This window comes from Euwallacea fornicatus, chromosome 1 (genome assembly GCF_040115645.1).
Source record: "Euwallacea fornicatus isolate EFF26 chromosome 1, ASM4011564v1, whole genome shotgun sequence".
In the NCBI taxonomy this organism is placed as follows: Eukaryota; Metazoa; Arthropoda; class Insecta; order Coleoptera; family Curculionidae; genus Euwallacea; species Euwallacea fornicatus.
In genome coordinates, this window is record NC_089541.1 from 2,182,738 (window position 1) to 2,205,767 (window position 23,030).

The 23,030-nt window shown below is 37.3% G+C and overlaps 1 protein-coding gene and 1 long non-coding RNA gene across 4 annotated transcripts in view; one reads left to right on the forward strand and one right to left on the reverse strand.

Annotated features, from left to right (window-relative positions):
• Nucleotides 1-23,030, reverse strand: part of Sema2a (Semaphorin 2a) — a 373,380-nt gene that overhangs the window by 88,773 nt on the left and 261,577 nt on the right. For all 3 annotated transcript variants that reach the window (XM_066281591.1, XM_066281601.1, XM_066281582.1), the window contains one exon: nt 18,579-18,666. In XM_066281591.1, the coding sequence (XP_066137688.1) occupies nt 18,579-18,666 (88 nt within the window). The remainder of the gene's footprint in view (nt 1-18,578; nt 18,667-23,030) is intronic.
• LOC136338917 (uncharacterized) lies at nt 17,344-18,850 on the forward strand. The gene is made up of 2 exons (XR_010732033.1): nt 17,344-17,448; nt 18,524-18,850. It is a non-coding gene; the product is annotated as an uncharacterized lncRNA (long non-coding RNA).

A 23,030-nucleotide genomic window follows, 5' to 3' on the forward strand; every position in this document is an offset into this window, starting at 1 on the left:
TTGAAACATTCGAAGTTTCCTACTATAAACAGGGCATACCGAGTGATTCAAGAAGATGGCTCACCCTTGAAACTTTTTTGTTTTCAAGATTAGAATGTTGAAGTTTGGAGGGAAGTTACATGAGAATAGAGCCGATTGATTGAGATTAATGGCGTTTCTCTAGCACTTCCAGTTTAATCGGAAATTACCTCAACTTTCGATTTTTAAATGTAATGGCCTATAAATTTCCACTTTTTAGGAATCTAAAGGTCATTTTTAATCTAAAAATACGTCATTTAAAAAATATATACATTTTTTTGTGGTTTTTTCATGTCAAGTTATGCCACCGAGGCATAATTTTAGATCAGAGTTATGGGGAAAAATACTGATTTGTCATTTTATTCGGTACTTTTTCTTTAATAAGCAATTTAATTACCGAAGAACCGTTTTTCCAATATATTTTCCGTTTTTTAAACGGCAATGCGACGACTCATTGCGATTTTCTAAAACTCTTTTTTCCTGAATTTTTTGGTAAAAAACTCAACGTATAGTCATTTAGAAATTAACAGTTAATTCATTAAAAGCTTTCAAATTTAGAAAAAAATTCTTTGGCGATTGAGCACGACAGGTCCGCTATCTAAATGGCGAAACTGAAGAAAAAATATTTCTACTCGCAGAATTTTTTAAATTAAATTATATAAAAGCACGAGTTGACTCCACTCCTAATAATCGGGAAGAATTAGAAGAAAAAGTTCGTAGGTCTATAAATAATATTACCCCAAATCAACTGGAGAACGTTATGAGAAAAACAGGTCAAAATGCTTTTTCTTGCCGAGGACAACGTGGCAGTCATTTTGAATATCTCGATTAATTATTCGTTGATAATCACGAGAAGACAGAAGTTTTTTCAAAACTCGACACCCTGACGAATAGCTAATTTCACATTCTAAAGGTGTCTCACGAATCGATGTACTTGAATTAACTTCTACCACAGTTAAAACGTCGATTTCTTTGTCGTTACTGAAAATAAAGTTTTCTTCTTCATTAGCATTTCCCGATTTCATTTTATTCACTAATTATTTTAAAATGTTGCGGCCTGGGTAGTTCCTAAGTGGAAACCTTTTCGCAAGTCGCCCAGCATCGGAAGGCCTTTGACGACATTCTCCAGGTACGAACAGAATATCTATTTTTTCACAAAAAAAAAAAAAATTAAATTACATATTTTTAGATTAAAAATTAACTCTAGATTCCTAAAAATTAAAAATTTATAGGGCATTACATTTAAAAATCGAAAGTTCAAGCCATTCGCGGTTAAACCAGAACTGCTAGATAAACGCCACTAACGTCAATCAATCGGCTTTGTTCTCACACAGCTTCCCTCCAAATTTCAACTTTTTAAGTTTTAAAACAAAAAATTCCTAAGGGCGAGCCACCTTCTTGAATCACCCGGTATATAAAAGTCGTAGACTTTGTTGAGAAATAACGTAATATATTCCAATTTTTTTTTTTAAGTTACTTCTGGCTCTATCCTCGTATCTGCAATTTGGTGGGCTCCAGATGCTCGCTAATTCAGAGTAACCAATATCAGCTCCTTTGCGAACAAAAATTAGACAAAATTAAATTTCTACCATGAAAAATCGGATTTCAGGGATTGATATCCCCCTAATCCTACCTTCCTGCTGGTAATTTGGGCTTGTTTGCTTTGACATTTATTCGAGATGCGTGACTACCGACCCGGATAGAGCACGACTCTAACATTGATACCTGCTTATTTATTTTGAACGCCATGTCATAAGGGGAAATGCGACCTGAGTGCGTAGGGTGTCGATATTTCCTTATTGTTTACTGTGCGTGTCGAGCCCTTTCCACCTAAAGGTTAGTGAAAATTCCCTGGCAGTTTCAATTATAACGCTGCATTCATCTTGTTCATTCATGTAACATATCCGGGAAAAATTCAATAATGAAAAAGTGAACTTACGTGAGGGTTGCCGGATAAAGTTTTCTAGTTGATGTACGGAAGGAGCGGGCGCAGGACGTAACGACGCTAATTCCGTTAGTCTCGCAGAATGTAATTGGTAACCCTATACGGTATTGTGTTCCTTTTCGGGTCTGGGGCTCCACTACATGAAATGCAATAAGCATTTAGGATGAGGAATATTAAATGAACTTGGAAGAATTTGTTTCCTAGGGAAACAAATTAAGAGCTGAGATTAGCGAGATGCAATTGGAACTGAAGGACAATGAATAAGTTGCAGAGTGGTCAGCAAGAGCAGGATCAACTATGAACTCTAGAGGAAACAAATACCTGGTAGGTGAGCAACACTATAAAAACACATTTAGGAAAAATCAATAAGGCATGAAACTGAAGGATCGGACCCCATCTAAACCCAGCAGTAATTAATTAAAATTAACTGCAATCGATAATTTTAAACTGAAGGGTTGGTCTTTGAATGCACCCTTAAAACCAACATAAACATTCCTGGATCAGAATAAGCGTGTTCTGATTGTACGCAAACCAGAATGGTCTGAGTATGACATTTATCAGGATTAAGCCTCTAGAGTTCAGCCTATGGTAGTGTTATTGATCAACCCTGAAACGATTCTGCAGCGTTTGATGAAGATATCAGTCGTAGGGGAGATCTGCACGCAAGTTTCGAATAATTAGTGCCACAGTTGTTTTTGATTATTCCATCACCGGCATTCCCAGCTGTCGATGTGCATTGACCAAAATATTTCGCTTGTTATCATAAGTGAACAAGGAGAACACCTCTTTAGGATGATGCTGACTCCCTTCCGTAGAACATCTCTCAATGGTAGCATTGCTTTACAGAGCAACGAATTAGGCAGGACATAGCCCAAATTATCAAGTTCAAACTTCTCTTCATCGGGAATGGGAGGTGTACCTTTCATAGATTTAGGACAATGTTCCTTCAGCTACTCAACCAGCTCATTGTGCACTAATTTCTGGAATTGCACAATGATCAATCTATGGCAGAAGATGCTTACGAACTCATTCCACCATATTCTCATAAATTGGTGCAGAGCCGTGTTTGGGGATGATTTTGCACCAACTTGCAACCGCCCGATACAAATCCCGCATGTCGAAGATGGTGGCGGAACTCGCTGAAAGTGGGGGCAGTGGAAATATACACTAAAACTACCATGGCATACAAGGTGTTGCAGAGAGCAAAAGTCCCGACATCTGCACTCCTTAGCGCTTAAGCGTTCCATTTAAGATCGAGGAATAGATGCGATATAATATCCCTGCAGTGGGGAACACTAGGCTTAGCAATGTGGTTTTTGATACAAGGAAGAGGTCTACGTGTCTGCGATCCGCTCCTGTAATTCGCCTTGTATCGAAACAAAAAATTACCTTTAGAATTTTCCCGTTTAGGGCTTTCCCCTGTCATATCTCGGGGGAGGTTATTTGAAATACAGAGGCCGAAAGAGTAGAAACGTGCAGTTTCTACACCATTTCCAACTGTAATTCATAGGAAGTCAAGTGTACTTGAGAATTGTCAACTACGGTACGGATTTTACTCTAGAATACTCAATTCCATGGGAATTGCTCATTACAGAATCAAACTCCTCATTAAATTTGTAGCTATTTCTCTGCAACTTTCATCAATCATCGTCCTTAAAGTCAGCGTCGCCCAGTCTTGAGTGCTCCCGACCAAAATTTAATATAATAATCCCCATCGTACTTTCGAACTTTGGCGCTATAACAAGCCCTCTATATTTGCCATATTAAAAGCTATCTGTCATCTAGCGACGAGAAACTGAGAACGTCAATTAAGCAGCTAATTGAGACAAACGCGTCTTTAATTATTCAGCTAAACCGCGTTAGTCAAGATTATGGATCAGCGCCGGAAGTTGGACTAACCTATAATTGCTGGGGCGAAATATTGGTCAGCGTGTAATGGGATTTTGATAAGCGTCGCTATGGAAGCCTCCCGTAGGCGACATACTTCAGCTTCGCTGTGATCGATAACAATATATCATTTCCGATTTCCCCGATACTAATGGATTTCCATTAATGGGTCAGAGATGGTTAATAGACAGTAACTTCGACGGGAAAAATTCAACAAAAAGTTTTGGTGAACGCGATTTAAAGGGGCTGAAAATGCCCCTGTGGGATCAAAAACAGATCCGAGGCGCGTCCTTTTGTAGTGCGGCTATTAATTAAAAGAGGTATCACGTTCTTGGACTTTTTATTAAATCCGCGGACCCTTCTGCAATTAAAAACCATAAATTGATCGTTGAATATTTAAACGGCGTAGGTCTCTAAGCCGGTTTCACATTTTACTGCTTATAGCTTTATCGAAATTAATTCGATAATTATTCTCCTAGTTTAATACAGATAATTCCTGCACCGCTGATTTCACGACACATTTCACAACAGACCTTCATCTGCAAGAAAATAAATCCGCAGCTCCACTTACACGCCACAACGCATGCAGGACCGTAGCGGAGGAAATTTTGAGGGAGTCAGCAGAACATTTTCTTGTATGCCGCTTTCTCAAAATTTTAGCCCGTTACTGACCCACCTACGTCATAGATTGTAATATATGCATTCAAAAGCCGATGTATGAAGCCATGAATAATTGTTAACGTCTCTTACAAAAGTTAGATATGGGGGATGAGGCTGCGTAGATCTTCTCATTTCTCTATGGAGTACGTTAAATTATAGTAAATTTCTTTTCAATCTTAGTTAATATTAGATATGCCACGGTATATGCCTTGCGATTCTCATCTTCACATTTTAGAGCAGAATAGTGGATTTCTCAGCACACATCTGAGTTGTTTAAGAAATAATGTCGGTTTTTATAAATCTCGTTTAATTGATGTTATGCTGCGTGACACAGAAAAAAGAACACCCCGTAGAAATGGTTTTATTTAAATAATCTGTAGTATGCACGTTTCTTATGCTAAAACTAATACTTCATGAAAAATTGAACAAATTTAATTGTTAAAAACCAAAAAATGATAATAATAATTTTTCGGTCCTCCGTGGTGTCTTATACATTCCTGTATACGTCTAGGCGTGGATCTAATGAGGTGATTGATGTCCTCGTGGGGGTCTCATTCCAGGCTAACTGGACAGCATGATATAGCGCTGTTAGGGTTTGTTAGGGATGGGTTAAATTATGCAACCTTCTACCTGCAATATCCCATACATGTTCAATCGGTGAGAGGTGTACAGTTTGAGGTGGCCTGGGTAGCAAATTGATTGCATTTTGTTGAAGTTTGTTTTGCTGGAAAACTGGATTAACAAGTGTTCAGGTAAGGCACGAGATAGAGTTCCAATGATTCGTGGATGTATCGTCGGAGTGATATACTGCCTCCAATGAAAAGTAAAGGTGACCTGCTACCATATGCAATAGCACCCCAAACTATTACATCAACAGTCTGATGGACGTGTCTCTGAATTATAAACTGAGGATCCCGTCTTTCACTCTATTTTCTTGTTACTCTTGCCCGACCATTATGGATACCCAAAGAGAATCTGAATTCGTCACCAAACACGATATTATCCCATTCCAAATTCCAATGTATCCGTTCTCTGCACCACTGCAGTCGTTACTGATAATGATTTAAGGTGAGGGCTAATACAAGATGGGAACAGTAGGAAATTAGTCCAAAACTTCTTATCCTGCGATAAATGGTTGGAATCCCAATGGGCCTTCCGTATTCAGCAAATCACTAATCCGTCAGCGTCCTCGACGAGACGAACCCATCTTTTACGGCCATGATTCGAAGGTGACAATTTTGGCGTTCTGTAGTTTTTCGGGTACTTCTTCTGCCTGTTTGCTCTTCAAGGAACCATGCTTGCCAACATCTCTCTATAGTGTTAATACTACGATTCAATCTAGTGGCGATTTCCTAAAATGACCAACCAGCGTCTCGTAGATCCATAAATTCGACCTGTCTCAAACTCGCTTAAATTAATGAAAGTTTCGATATATTCTGCGTATGGGCACATTTGATTAATCTAAAAGCACTTTCTAGGCACAACATACACCAATAAACGATATTTTGCAGCCATATTGTTGATATTTTATAACAATTTTTGTAGCAAAAAAAAACTAAAATTCCTGATAACTCGTAAATATATTGATAAATATGGCTGAAAATTTAATCATTTTTTGTGTTCCCATATATAAAGGCGCATACCAAAAATTATTTAAATAAAACCATTTTTATGGGATGTTCTCTTTTCTATGTGACATAATATATTTTGACGGAATCTTCGTAACGTTTTTGTGCATGTTATATGTCAATTTAAGGCGTCCAAATTCCTTTATATTTCTGTTAGAATCACTTAATTATTTAATTTTAAACAACGCGTTTCTTAATTTTACAAGTTAACATGGAAAAGAAGCTATTAACGTATCCTTTTCTTACACGAATTTAAACTGGGTCGGGAAACAAAGAGACTTCGCAATATTGACGGCGCATTCGGCGAAGGAACCACTAACGAGAACGTAAGCTACAACGTTCGTTCCAAAAATCTCGCGAAGATCAGACACTCGAAAATGAGGAAACCCATGGACCAAAGACGGCCATCGATAATGACCAGTTGAAGGCTTTGGTGGAGGCGAATCCTCGTACAACAGTTCGAAAAGTTGGAGCAAATTTCGGTATCGATTGGAACAATTTCGCACCATTTGAGAGAACTTGGCAAGTCAAAAAAGCTCGCCCAGTGGATTCAACACGAATTGAACGAAAACCAGAAAAATCTTTGGTTTGAAGTTAATTTTACGCAATAAATCGGCCGGATTGTGACGTGCGGTGAAAAGTGGATATTGTACCACGACTAACAGCGGTCGCCTCAATGGTTGGACCATAATCAATTCCCACAACATTTTCCAAAGCGAAATTTACACCAAGGAAAGGTGATAGTGAGTGGTGGTCTGCGTCGGACCTAATTCATCACAACTTCTTGCAAATCGGCGAAACGATCACGACGATGTTATACTGTCAGTAAATTGCCGAAATGAACCGGAAATTTCGACATCATCCGGCATTAGTCAATAGAAAAGGACCGATTTTTGTCCACGACAACGCTTTGTCGCACGTCGCAGAATTGACCCTACAAAAATTCAACCAGTTGAGCTACGAAATACTGTCACATCCACCATACTCGTCAGACCTGTCACCTACTGACTACCACTTCTTCAAAAATTTGTACAATTCCGCAAGAGATAAATGTTTTCGGAACAAAGACGACGCCAAAAATGCGCTCTATGATTTCATCGCTTCCAGAACTGCGGAATTTTACGTCAGTGACGTAAATAAACTTGTATCTCGTTGGTCAAGGTGTATTGAATCGAACGGTTCTCATTTTGACCAATAAAGTTTTGTTTCACTTAAAATACACACATTAACAGTTTAGGGTTAAAAAGCGACATTATTTTTAGACGCCCAATGGATGTTCTCCGCCTGTACGTGGAGAGCGTCATAGAAACCCTTTTTGCCATCGCCATTAAAATGTATGGGATTTTCAGGGACATTTTAGACAGGGACAAAGGCCTAATCGCAGGGCTTAGGTCACCTCACGCATTACTACTAATTCTCTGTTATTACTACCGATCTATGTACCGGGAAAAAAAAATCGGTCATTTCGAATCGAACACAAAGAATTTATTGGAAAATTGTCAGAACTAATATGAAAACGATAAAAAGTAAACGAAAAATTTGTCAACGCTGTTGGTGGCTCGGCGGCAAATTCTGCCCCATGAACATGAAATTATGGCCAAAGACTAATCCAGCGTTGCATAAATAGTCGCGGAATAAAGCAAACAATTGAAGAAATTAATCGAAAAATTAGATTTGATTTCGAAATGTGAGTAAAAGTCAACGTATGGAACAATCGTGTACAAAACCCGTCCATTTTTGGACAGGGTGCCTGTGAAATCATTTTCGGCAGATGCGCCTGCTTCACCAAAGCCCCTTCTCTAACTTTAATTGGAATAGCAGGATTTTAGATTTTATTCGAATTCGATTCGTCTTTCATAATTCTCAAAGTTGTCATAGAAAAAGGACCACGACGGAGAGGGATGTAAACAGGTTTTAGGGAATCACTGCGACAGACTTATAAGGGCCATATACGCGCAATGGATGAATAAAAAATGTACATTCTCATGAAGAATCCTGGTGTCGAAACTAAATCTGTCTAAAATCAATTTGTTTTTCAAAGTTTAATACTCGCCATTATCAGAGGTCGATTACCTGAAAATTCCACCGAGACTTCTTCAACCGCGTTAACAGTTTTTCTTCTCCCGCAAAATTAAGGTAAAAACATCCCCTGAATGAAACAAGTCTTGTATAAACATAAAGATCTAATGGCACATTCATTGAAACCAAATTGCTTCATTACCATCAGGCAAAGTACACAAAATTGCGATACATAAAAATGGCACATGCATGGAAAACAAGGCATCCAGACTGGAAAGTCTGATGGCATGATAGTTGAATGGACCATCCTACACTTAATTTATCGGCAAGCACCTGCCTGGGGCCAGTTTTCAGCTACATGTAAATTCCCTTAAATATGTATAGGACCAGTGGAGGCTTCGGACCCAGTTTTGTGTGTAATTTTCGGGCATATTCAATAAAGTTGCCGTAGACTATCCATATTTAATTATGATCTAGTCGAACTATAAAACAAGGATAAAAGGTTTGCATTGGAACGAAATTTTATATAGGCTTAAAGAATTACTTTCCATCCACTTTTCCAATACCTGCATTTTCAATGCATATAGAATTAATGTGCCTCTGAACTAAACCACGCAAAACCCATGAATATTATTCCTGGATAAACTAGCAAATTTCAGGTTCTATATTTAAACGCCGCCGGCTGTATGGAAATTATGATAAAATTCAAATCCGAATTGAATTATTAACTCCTCTATTTAAACCACTGTAAAATTGACAAGGTTCATTAAAAATGCCCATAAAAGTTGAAAATTTACATTTTAGCCAACTATTGCCTTTTAGGGTTGAAGTTGAGTATTTCAGGATGAAAATTCATATATTTGTTCCGAGAAGTTTAATGAATGACGGTTTAATGGATGTGAATAATTTAGATATGGTCATTATGAGGGAATAACAATTATTCATATTTTATAATTGAATTTCAAACATTTCAGTTATGAATCAAAATTTATCACGCAGAGAGTTCAGAAATGGCTGAAACACGGCAGTGTGAGTTGATGGACTGGTTAATATGAAATTCTTCACGAATCTTTGACGGAATGACAAAGTAGCCCAACGGATTTACGTTCATGTACATAAAGATTTCACCTACAGGACTTCTTAGCTTAAACTTGAAAATTGTCCCATACGGTTTCTTGTTTGTTTTTCGTTTTCATTCTTAGTTCCGTATTCGCATTACATAATTGGTTTCCCCTATTTGCAAAACTTAACATTTAAATGCATGGCTTTTATTTAAAAATAAAAACTCCAACTAGTCTTAACGGCTTAAACCGAAACGAATACAATCCAATTAAGGCCCTTAGGACATTACACTCTGGGCGTCAGTGCTTTCGAGGTTAATCTGATCTTTTAATCGGTAAAAAAGGCGGTTGTGCGAATTAAGGAAATTCCAGGGTTAGATTTTGCTTATCAGATCACCGGTAGAATTTTCTATTATTGAGTTTTCTCAATTGGTAATTGTATTTACCTTAAAAGAGGCGGTCGGAGAAAGAGTTAAGGCCACTGGCGAATTGTAATCGAATTGTGAAGTAACTCACAGTTGGCATTCAGTCACTTCAATGAGGACTTGCATACAATCAGCGACTGTCAGTACAAATTAGTGCAATTAAAAGCTGAGATAGAAATGTACGGGAGCTTATTGGAAGTGGAGGTAAATACTTGTTTACAGGTTTCAAAGACGCCATTAGGTAGTTTAAGGAGCAGTTGTAGGACGGTTCCAACTACAAAAATTCTAAGTTGATACGGGCATAAATCAGGAGAATTTAAATGGTAACAAGCAGCGAGAAGCTCATAACCGGAGGATTTGGATTTCGTAAAAGGAACGGTGGAGATTACCATGAAATCGTAAAGATAGCTTGAAGAAGAGAATTAGAAAGATTATGAAGCTTACGTAGGGGCGAGTCAGAAACTTATAGCTCAACTGCAAGAAACTTCAGTCGAGTACAAAAATGACATTATCGCGATGAACGACAATTTAACAACAATTTCTAACAATGTGGAAATCTTAAGAACCTCGAAAAGTTCCTGGGAAACCGTCAGATTTCTCTCAATCAAAACATCCTTTAGGACCAATGAATATTAGAAAACATCAACAATGCTTCTAAAACGCACAAAATTAAACGAAGGTGTTCTCCGATGTCCAAAATTTTGTACATTTAAGGAACCACGTGTGTTTCACTACGGTTACGGCGTCATAAATTAATTGTGTTAAGTTTATGTTAAATCCCAAAGAACTTCCCAGACCGTTTCCATTGTAGCAAAACTAATGGCGTAAAAAACAAAATATGAAAATTATTTTAAGAAAAACCATTTAATGAATCATTACTGATTTTTAAAATTTCTTGTTTTTAAAAAGCAATGTGATCCATTACTGCTTATAATTCGAGAAAATAGCGTTAAGTTTCCAATAAATCAGAGAAAAATTTTAACTTTAATTCCTCAAAAACCAGAGGCGTAACTAACAAGATTTGCAAAGGATTATAGGGAAATTCTTCGAATTAGTCAAAAGGGGTTTTCAATTTTTTTAGAAAATTTAAAAAAAAAACGCGTTTCGCCACTGATTATTTTGTCAAATTAGTCTAGTTCATGCGCGAAGTTTTGTTATTTGTTCCGCAAATATCAGAGGCATAAAAGGCGAGCGAGCGATTTTGAAATATATCAAAAAGTATTGTTAACAATTTTTATAATTAAAGACATATGCGTTCCGCCCCTGTTTATCGTACGAGATAAACTCGTTCACGCTCTAATAAACCAGGGGTAATTTCGAATTTGTGGTGCTCAACAATTAGAGGCAGAAATGGTAATTTAATAAATTGAGAAAAAGACAGTACGGGGACTTAAATTAACCTAAAAATAAATTAGCAAAACTATAATCACGTGGAAAAACTTAGTGTCGCCCTTTCACATTATTTGGGACAATCTTTGGTTGTTTTTATACTTATAATTAAATTTTCTACTGTGAAAAACTTGGTGATTTTTGAATTCAGGGTGAGGATTTAGTTTCCTTTCGAGTTACTCTCAGAGTCCGAGCTTATGAGATCCATCTGATTTGGAAATATCACAGAGCAGTAAATGAGATTACAGGCACGTAAAATCAACTTCGAGTAAATAAACAAACTATGCCTGCGTACTTTAATAACTTTTTAGCACCTAGAAAAGCGCCAAAAATCGTATAGAAGCCCCTGTCATCAAAGTGGATTGATCAGAGTTGGCAAAAGAATGAACTTTCCGAGGTAGAGTCCGGGGAAACTCTAGAAAATGCATTTAAATCACTTTCAGAAAGTTGAGATTCAGATAAATCGGAAGACTGAGGGCAATTGAGCATCTTTTGGAGCTCCTCTAAAATCTTCGCCTCCTTTCTGGTTTATATGAAGGAAGCCGGATCAAAAAATGCCTCTTTCAGGTTGCTATCAAGTTACAAAGATTTTCCAAACGTTCTAGACTTTTGCTTAAAAAAATATAAATAATTTAGCATATTTTTAGCGCAATTTAACACATAAAATGTGTAGGAACTCGAAGAAGTGAAACTGAAAATGCGATGGAACATTTCGAATTACTACAGTTCTCCTTTAATGCCTGCCCCTCAAAGATCGAAGGATGAAGCGACAAAAACGAACTACAGAAAATGATCACCTAGAGACTAAATAAATAAACTGCAAACGAAAAAATAGAAAGTTGTAATGAATAGAAAACAAAAATAACGTTTATGCATCTGATATCGCCGAGTGATTTTTCTTAAAGTTCCACTGTAAGTATTTTACTGTGGTAAGAAATAATATTGGCATAGTTTTCTCCCTTATCCCCTTTAGCTATCACTCAATATTCAGTGTAATAGCGACACAAAAGCCAAGTTATTAAATACTACAGTGCCGTGTTGTGGAAATGATAAATTGTTTGTTAATAGATTCAGTGACCTTAAAAGAAAGTGAATTTCTGACAGCAACGGAAACACGAACGACGTGAACCTCCTAATAAAACAACCTGAAATTGTAGTTCAACTTAAAAATAAATTTTCCACGGTTATGAAATAAAAGTTTCCTTTCTAGGCAATGTTTTGTTTTCGCCGCTTTTGTGTAAAAATTGCCGGCGGCATGATCTTAGTTAACGACCTTTTCATCGAAAGCTTATTAGTCCAGAACTTTTATTTTGAATCTAGTTATACTCGCATAATCATGGAATTTGAAATTTTTCAGTAATTCCAACCCTTAAAAGCCGCCTTTCCCGATGCGCTTATAACTCTCCCTGTAGATGCAACGAACCATGAAGCTTACAGGGTGGTCGACGGAGCGTGGAGCGCAAACGCTCCGACTAACAAGGGCTTTTGCATAGTCTTTTACAATGTCGCCACATAAAGAAGGCCAAATTGTTTTAGGGATATGCAAAGGCGAATTCAGAGTTTCATTTTACACGTACACGTACATTTACATATTTGTTTATATCGTAAATATACGAGCATTAACCATACAAGAACGAGCCTATTCCCATATAATCGTCCTTAATCCCGTAACCAACGAGAAACATTAATTCCGTAATTTTGGAATATTACTACATCCCTCAGGCTTGATTTGATGATATTTTCCGAATTAGGACTAGACCTCTTACCATAAAAACTAACCCTGCTGTAACCTTAGTCAAACAATCAGACCATTTATCTTACCCTTTTATAAACTGGGATGCAGTAATGAACTAGGGGGAAGCGCAAATACTCACATTTCTACGAGGGTGCTAACAATGGAGAGTTAAACCTCTTACATGGTAATGTTCTATACTGCGTTGCGGAAAATCACTCTTTATTCTTTTTGCAGTAATCTTATTAAGGAGACCTGGTTAGCAGGAGGCTTTTGGCTGAATAAACGGTTTTAAGTTTAGATAAAGGGGTTTCGGGTGACGCGTGGATCGAAGGCGAGGTAATCCTGCTGCTGTCGCGTTAACTGGAAAATTATTGATACCGAACAGAGAAGGGGAAATTGGGGCACAACACGTTCATTAAAAATTAAGGACGAGGCTAAGAACAATTCAGAACGAAAATTGAAAACGTTGAACTTCTATTACCCGCAAACGAGCTCTGAACATTCTGTTAGCCCGGAGTTTCTTAGATCAGAATCGAAAAACAGAACCGATTCTCCCTTAAATACAATCTAAACATGAACCAGTCAAAAAATGTACGAACGCGTCAAGAAACCTTCAAAACTAGTGCTGTGAAAACATCAGAATTTTTCTTAACACTGGCAACACTGCGACAGTCTTTTGTCAAATGACCTTGCCAGATTTGATCAAAGTGACAACGGCCTGGATACCAAAATGGCGGCTGATACGTGATCGTCCAAGAGCAGTGATGTTTATATTGGAGCATTTTTTGACCTGCTCTCAGCATCTTTGAAAACTTGTCACCTTTCAGTTTCGTCCATATATTTACTTAGTCTCACCGCATAGTTTTCTCCTATTTTTGCCTACATTGATTTATATAAATAATCAAGGAAGTGAAACAAATCTACGAGAACATGAATAAAATATACAGTGAATAATAGACTTTAAGTATTGAGTTTTCTAGGAAAAAACGTGCCTGCAACATGCAAATACCTCCTTTCAATATACTCCGTATTCCATTGATAACGCATTGATTTTTCCCAAGTTTTTCTTTATTACGGATATACGACGAAACAAAAATAAAATGGTTAAATCTGAAATATCTCTGTTTTTTGGTATTAGCGCCGATTTTCCTAGATTTTTTACATCGAAAAATGTACAGGGAGAACAAACTGAATAAGAAATAATGGATTTATTAAATTTTCTTGGTTGAATTGTCAACCAGACTGTGTGCGTTTTTCTAATCTATTTTAACACTAATTGTTGTAACTATAGAAAACGGTTGAGATCCTCAGCAGATAAAAACTCAATAGCATACAGTAACTTTTTTGATCTGATTATAATAAACGCCCAATAACATATTGGATTAATAATAAGTCTATATTACAGGCAAGAAAAAATCAACGGAGAATAAAAGTATCAGTTTAATAAAAAAAAAAGATTTTGGCTATTAAAGCAATTCTAAGCAACTTTTTCAAGTAACATTTTGCTCCAAAATAAGAAATAGAGTTCGTTTACTCCTAAGTCAAAACCATGTGTTGAAAGATTTCGAGCTCCCCGTATAAAAAAATCATTTTTTGTAAGATCGAATATTGTTTTTAGAAGACGCAAAAATTTTGATGAAGAGTGACTTTCTGTCGAAAAATGCAAATTTTGGTCCATTTGTGGAACGGGCGACCTAATTTGTGGACACCCTGTATTATATAAAAAAAAACAATATATTGTTTTACCAATAATCTTAGTTAGCCTTTATTGCTTGACACTCTAATGAGATACAACCCCGATTTCTTTTGCATATGCGAAATTTGAGACTCTGTATAGGAAATCTCCAAATATCAAATCAGTGGCGTACCTGAACGACCTGAATATAGACTTTATTAAAACATTTTAATTTGCTTTCACCCCTTCAAGCTCTTACGTGAAATGACTATTGATTTCTATTAAACACACACAATTATCTCATTTTGTAAAGATAAACTTAATTAACACTCGTATGTAGCTGGGATTTGATCGATTGATGTGCAGGTATGCCTTCTTAACAAGCTAAATATAACAGACAGCTTGGAGACGGAATTGGGATACAATTTCATTTCCACAATCTGACCTAGATCTTATTGATACTACAGATTGGCGCATAGCATTCATGCACGTTTGGTACTAGCTTTTGAAATTTGAAAAATTTGTCATTGTACCCAAAGAATGATGGGCAGAGATTGGAAGGGAACCGGCAGACCAACGTGGTATGGCAGTTACATACAAGTATTAGTGGAATTCGTGGATAAAAATCGGAAATAATTTAAAATGCACAAAAAGAACAATAAAAAATACCTGACCATGTCTGACCTCGCTTGATTTCGGTGATCTGACGGGAACCTCAACTCAACTCCAAAAAACTTTATTTATAAATTAGCAATTAGCACGTTACACCTTAAAAGCTCAGTATACGCTGAATATACGAGAACTACAAGTGTTTATGCCAAACATGTCGGACATATGTAGTGGTGCGCCATAAACCGTGCGAAAGACACGGCGGACAGTGATATGCCCAATCGTCATAAGAGGGTGCATGAACGGGAGAACGTTGGACAGTTCACCACCTGGAATCTTGGCTTTCATACGAACACTGGCAGCACTCATACGTACATGAGTGTGAGACGAGTGTTTGAAAGGTAGACGGTTTGACGCATGACGTAATGTTGTTGGATTAAAGAGTCTACTACAAAATCAATGAAAAAAAAACTGTTTAAGAGGCAGATTCTAGTACTGCGTACCCACAGAAATCGATACCCTAACCTGTTATGGTAATTGCATGTGAAATTTTGTGGCATCAGCGGGTGAAATTCAGAAATAAACTGAAATATACAAAAAAAAAACATAACTACACGTATTGTTCCCAGGAGGTCACCCATTCAGATACAGATCTAGAATCGGACGAAAACCGGCAAACTAACGTGGTACGTGGCTAACCGCTACCTACTTAGACCGCCTGCTACATTAACAATCTCCTGAGGCCAATATTAATATTCTTCATGCAAACTTTACAAAATGGCATTTTCCGACAGGATAATGCAAGGCCGCATACTGCAAACGTTGCTCGGCGGTACCTGGAACAAGCACAATTGCTAGCGCTGCCTTGGCCTGCACGCTCACCGGATCTGTCTCCAATCGAACCTCTTTGGGACATGATGAGTCGCCGTTTTCGAAATTTCCGAGGCCTTCAAACAATTCGAATAACTTGCAACAACACCTTGAGAGAGCATGAAATGAAATACCCCAGGAGGATATTGATCATTTGTTGCAAAGCATTCCGCTTATATAGCTGAAATGCTGACGGAAAAGGGAGACATGAAAGAAATGAACAAGGATAAATGGGCTTGAGGGAAACTATAAAGAACTAGAGGATTTCACTCATTATTAACTTATTATTTATATATTATTAAATTAATAAAAAAAATAATAAGTGAACAATAAATGTGTTTTTTCTAAAACTCTGGCCGTTTGATATTCTGTCATGAAGTATTATTTTTCCAAAGTTGCCAGACTTAATTATTATTATTACTGGGTGGTGCATTACATACGGAAGTCAGTGTATACGCGAAAAATCGAAAAACTTAAGGTGCTCAACAGCTTACAAGAAGCGCTCAACGTTTCTTCTGCAGTTTCGGGGGAATAACAAAAAATTCCATGTGGAACTAACGGATACGGGTATCTACAACTACGAAGAGTGTTAAACGGAGACACCGCGGAGAATAAACCTAAGAACTAACGAAGGGAAAATGGATCCCGAAGATTCCCCTATCAAATATGGGTTTTCACGGTTTTCCACATCAACCTGCTACGTACGCGAGAAAGTCGAGCAGTAAAATCAGTAATTTTTCATTGAATACGACTGCCCTAAAAAATTTATTGAACTCACCTTCAAGCAATGGAAACATCAAAGCAGTGAACGAGATCAATTTCGGCAACATGGGAGAGAAACAGAACTACAGGCACATGAACTGGGCAAAAATTAATTAGAAACGGGCACGTGGAATACTCATTACGATTTTTCCCATTACATTTTTATTGCCCGAGTTATTTCCGGGCGTTAATCAACTACTTTTCTCACTTTTAGCTTCAGAACAATTTTATTCTTGTTGTTTGAAATTCCTAATAGACTTTCATCTCACAAAACCATCGTCATTCCATCCATCCTTTCGTGGTTAAACCAGTTAGAAATAAACTCTATCTGCTCGCTCCCGGTTGTATTTTTAGAAGTCACAAAAGTCGACTAATTTGATAAAAAAAAAATAAAAAAAAAAAAAAACGCGAATTTCCTGACACCGTTCAAATTAACGTCGCCCCGCCGAATCGTGACTAGACTGCCTTTCTGTCAAAATAAAATGCACCCCGCAAAGGGTGTTTTAACGTTTCCTATCTGGCAATCTTAAACAATTCCCAAATCGAATAAACTATGAAATGTCCACATCTGATATGGTCCTGAAATATGGCAACTCCGGAAAAACCGAATTAAACTGTCGTTTATATACGGGAGAGGCGGGCACAATCAATTTAAGTCATGTCAGAAAGTGACATTCTGTATACTCCGTTCTAATCTCTTATCGGCATCAAATGCCGTTTCAAAAGGGGTGATAAGCCTGTTAAGGCAAACTTGAAATCAAGCGGGTAAGTTTCCCGTAATGCTTTTTAGTTTTGGAGTAGTTTTAAAACTGGTCGGAGTGAAAAATTTATTCCGATAGGGAAAACTTCATCGTCAAAGAAACCCGAGTTTTCTTTATTGTTTCCCTCATTGCCCTGTCTTAATAAGTCCACATTTCCGTCACTGGCTCAATAATTTATCAACGCCTTCGAGTTCCGGGCTATAAATATTTGAAAACCGACTGTCCTGATACAACTTTTTTCCATGCCCTAATTAAATTTCATCGTTATCGTCGAAACCCTAAGTTTCCTGAGCTAATAACAAAAATAATAAATCTTGCAGGAGTTTAAAGCTCCCCGGGAACAATAAAAAAGGAATCGCTTGATAAATTAAAGGAACACAAAAGAAATTGAGCCGCTAGAGCAGAAGGTATAATAAGGATTTAATTAAAAAGCAGTTAGGCTTCCAGCGCATAAATTATGTACGTATTAATTAAACTACTTCCTTCTGAAAAAATCCGAGACTTCAGTGAAACAATTATAGCTAACAGTTTGCTCTGTGAAATTTAATATTTGAGAAGACTACCTCAAAGTGCCTCCCTTGTACGCGCAGACAATTGCATGAATAAATTATAAAATCCCACACAAACGGGCATTTCAATTTTATATTCGAAAATAAAAAGACACATAATACACATCGCGTGTCACCGGCAGATGTCACCTCACAATGCTCGTAAAATGAGGGTGGAGGTTAAAAATTTACATAAATGTTGAGGGGCCCGAGCAAAGGCACATAATCGGTCGGGGGATAATTCTCGTTGATGCCCAAATTACCTCCGGCAACTTTCAGTCTTGAAAAACCCGAAAATCCTCGAAACATCAAATCAAACCTAAGGGGTGGCGGGGAGAAACGTTACAGCAGACAAAACAAACTACGGGCACGTGGCACAGCTACGAGGTCGCGTCCTCATGCCAACCCCTCTCGAAAATACCCCATCGAAAAGTGCCCATTTCAATGGTCTCCCACTAAATTATTTTTTTCGGGATTAAAAAATAAAATATTCGCACTCTTGTTTAATCATTTTGTTTCTCCTTGTTTTAGTCTCGACCTGTGGTCCTGTGGGCAATAATTATGATAAATAAGGGGTAGTACTCACATTGCGCCGACGTATAAGGCATCCCTCTTCACGTCCATATGAAAAGTGCGATAGTACACTGGCCCGCATGAGAATTCTCTGACATGATCTGAAAAAGAGATATTTCGTTATTTGGTGGATAATGAAAATTTGCGCAGGGACGGTAAAATAATGACTGGCTCTGAGTGCATGCATGTAGTAGTAATTACAACCCCCTGAAGATGTTAGCCACACTCACACGGTAACATTTTGCATTTACTTGATTATTTTTTAGTATACTTTATTACTATGAGTATTATTTTATTTTCATTTCAAATATGGACGGACGTTGATTTCTCGGGCTCAATTCTTCCCTCTCCAAGCTCACTGTACTTGTCCAGTTCTCGCTGAGGATATTTAAGAGGGGTATCAAATTTGACGACCATTGTTCGACGCTCCAAAACGTTTTTCCTCCAAATGAAACATTTTTCACTGTTTTACGTAACTTATATTAATGTCGAAGAATTGTCAATGTTCTCTGGGTTTGAGCTCGAAGCTCCAGAATTTGCTGGAGACCCTCTTTTAACTCTAAACCAGTTTTTCATATATTTCAATATGAACGAGAACAGAAAAGACTCACTTCTCTATCTATCTTCAAGAGATGTTTTGGTTGTTAATAGTGAGAAACTGCTAGTTCAACTCATACAGTCTTAAAGAGGATTTTCACTGTGGTAAGCATTTCACTGTATATGAAGAGTTCGTGTCGTTATCCAACTCTCTCGCCATGGAATCAGTTCAGCCGTGAAAACGATTTTATAGAGGCCACTTGAGGAGTAAAAAAATCGGTAAAATTGAGATATTGCAGTGATCTCTGGATTGTCTCTATTCAATACAAAACTTCTACTGAAGGAGATTTAAACACAAACTCGCATACTGAGGTATTCTCTAACTTCTATAAGAGATTTTCCGCTGAAGTTAGGAACAATATTTTTCAACGGGTGTTAGGACTGTTGGATTGTTACCGACGCAAAAATGATTTCAAAACCTTGGATCTATTTTTATTTATGTTTTCTTTAGGAATGACGCATTTGACCCAAGTAGGAGTTAAGGGAAGATAAATATTATAGGTACGGCACACTTAGATTAACACACATCACAAAGATAACAAAATCTATTAATCCCTTTTTTTTGCGTATTTTCTTGTCATTTCCTAAATGAATAGTGCCGCACAACACTCATGAAACATTTCCCTGGCAAAATTGTTCCCTCAATTTTCGGTGTAGTTAACAACTCCACCGCTCCAACAGTTCCTGTTTGGGTGGGATGCGCCCTTCCGAAACAAATAAAAAAAAATCAATCCTCTTCTAACGTATTGAGCATATTTAACCTTCATTTAGTCATAATTCCATTTCCTACGGGTTGCGCGCGCAACGATAAGGAAACAAAGTTATTTCTCATGGCTTCGTGGCGGTAGCCACAGCAACCAGATGAAACAAACATCAACTGCCCGTCAGCCATTTTGCTGACAGCTGTATTGAATTTCGAAGTGTTAACCAGTAGATACTTTTTGTTTTTCCCAAATTGTTGAAAACATAGGGAAAAAAGTCGTGTGCAACTTGCATAAAATAACCGTTTCCTACTTATATGACTTATTGCAGTCGCTCAGCCTTTCGTGCTCGTCGTTCAATTTGTTTACTACCGCGAATAAATAGAAACATTTTTCATTTTGTTATTGAAACATATTTTTTTTCATACCTCTACGACTCTAATCTGAATAAAACACTGCTTTTAGTTCCATGTTATTTCTTATGTATAAATTAAAACCACCGCTTGTTTTAATTAGCTTATCCATCTATGCTCGTATAAGGGAGAAAAGAGAGCTTGATAAATGCAAAAATAGGCGAAATTGATGCCTGCAAAAAATACAACACGAGTGCCGGCAAAAATTTTTCCTGCACACATTCCTGCAAAATACTAGTTTTTACATTTGAGTGCGTGCGGGAAAAACCAGTTAAGCGCGCTAATAGGAAAATGGTATATTACGGTACAAGTTTCATAAGGCAGCTCATTGCTACAGCAGTTCAAATTCCAAACTCAGCGCTTCGCTCCTCGTTTTGCAACGGTGTTATCCGTTACGAGCGGACATTGATGGAACCTACTATTTTATCGATTTCAGGAACATTTATTCGTTAGTATATACACGCCATTTTCAAGGGTGACTGGTACCTTTGTCCTCTATTATTTCCTCTTTTATTTAGTATTTAACAATCCCTAATGCCGAACAACTTCAGATACGATTAAAGGATTTTCGTAGCCCATTAAAATCTAGGAAGATTCGGCTTTCGATCGCGAATTTTACTGATATATAGGTAATAGTTGTCGCTAGTAGTATCTAGATAGTATGAATAGTTATGGTTCTATTTAATTTGGGGAAAATATTGCATTTAATGTTTACGCAAATGATTGCCTTTGTTTACGTCCATCAAAAGTATTGCATCAACACGTCCGAAGCACAAAGAAAAGGTTATTCTCTAAGGAAATTTGGAGTCTTTCAATAACAGGTGTAATAATCTTTGAATGATGTTGTCTTCCAATTGTACAGGGTCATTCGAAATTGCGGACGCATATTTTAAGAGAACATTTTTGGAGGTCAAAATAAGACTGTTTCGTCCAATAACCCTTTGGAGCTGAAATTAGAGAATGTCGGACGAAAATGTAAATTATTTCAAATTGTGACCACAGTCACCAATCACATCTCATGAAAATTTGAAAGCCCTTGTTATCTTTTTTTAGGCGCGATATCGATTTTTTGCCTCAAACATTATGTAAACCTAATTTCAGAAGGGTTGGAAAAAGGTCTACACCTTGCATTGCCCGAATTTTATGCTTCCACCGGGAAATTCTAAATTAAACTATCATTATTTCGAAAGTCGTGGAAAAACCATAAATTTTGATGTCTTGAGTTTTCTCAAAACAACTAATCGCTTGCAAGAAAATCCTTGTTAAACGAAAGGGAAGTGTCATCAAAACGACAAAGTAAAAAATTTGATGGGCTGTGACCGCTGCGACTTCTCACTATTTTTTATTCTCTTTTTTCACGTTTCTTCTTTCGTCTTTTAGTTCCTGTAGTTATTGTTGCTACTTTGAATGACGTTCTTCCTGTTTTTCGTTCTTCGAAAGCGTTAACTCGTTAGCGTAGCTTGTCTTTTTCGCTTTTCAAACGTTAAAACGAAAAACGAACCATATCAATTTGAACATCTCGCTGCCACGCCTTATATTCATGGTCTGGCCGATGGTACCGCACTTGAAGGTACAAAATTTTTATAAAAACTTGATCGGTAACTGCGGTCACAATTTGGCGCAATCGATGTTTTTCACCAAACTTTTGATGGCTTCATCACCGAAGGGGTATAATTTAGGACAACGATTTATAGGAAAAAACAGTCTTACTTTGACCTCAAATAAACCCCTTAACATTTTTTCACTAAATTTTTAATCGCCCTGTATTTTTTTGTATTTTTTCATAAGGTATGTAATCAATCGCTTAACTGCATTGGCAGAAAATCAATTCATATTTGTTGTTATTACCAATTATCTATTTTTTATAATATTATTTAAACAGCATTTTTCGTGCTGTGAAATATCGAATAACTAAAAAGAATTCGAGTGCTTCCCCAAGTTCTCAAAATGACAAAGTTCTAAATAGGTATTTCGCTAGCTGTTTTACCTAATCGCGCACGCTGACATGTGAAAAATACGCGTCACCTCATTGATCGGCAAAATTTCCCATCACATTGGTTAATACATTAGTTCTTATCTATTTATAGGATTTCATTGAATTCCAAACACAACCCAGCCTGATCCCTAGGCCTCAAGATTCCCCTTTGCACATTTTCCTCAATATAAACGATCTAATACTATAACTACCACTGATAATAGAATTCCGGGGACAATTCGTTGTCCAATATGTAATCCGCAAAGAATCACAATAACAAAATACAAGAATGACACATCGTGGGAAACACGTGTCTGACCGAAACGGGAATTTATGAATGTGCCTTCTTCCTTGTCTTACTTCCTGGTTGTCAGTTTGATGTGGTTATTGAGGCAGTAGGTATTGTTGGGCCTAAACCGGCGTTGTGTAGGCCCGGAATGAAGTACCGCATTTGTTTCTGATTTATGTGAGTAAAAGCTAAAAAATGACGCACAGATAAGCATGAAGGAGGGTAAAGACCCGGAACAACACGGACACATACAGGGTGTCCCGGGAAAAAGTATCCACCTTGAACATCTTTTCTGTTTTTCGTCGAAAAAAGAAAAACGCTAAAGCACGTCAATTTTGATAGGGAGTGGGATATAATTTAGCGAAAAAGTTGTTCTCGAAACGTCACCCCTCCACCCCCGAACGCCGCCCTTATGAAATTTTCAAGTTGAAAGAGGGGTTGTGTTATACCTCATTTGAAAGGTAATTTTATTCTCTACATGGCGAGGCGT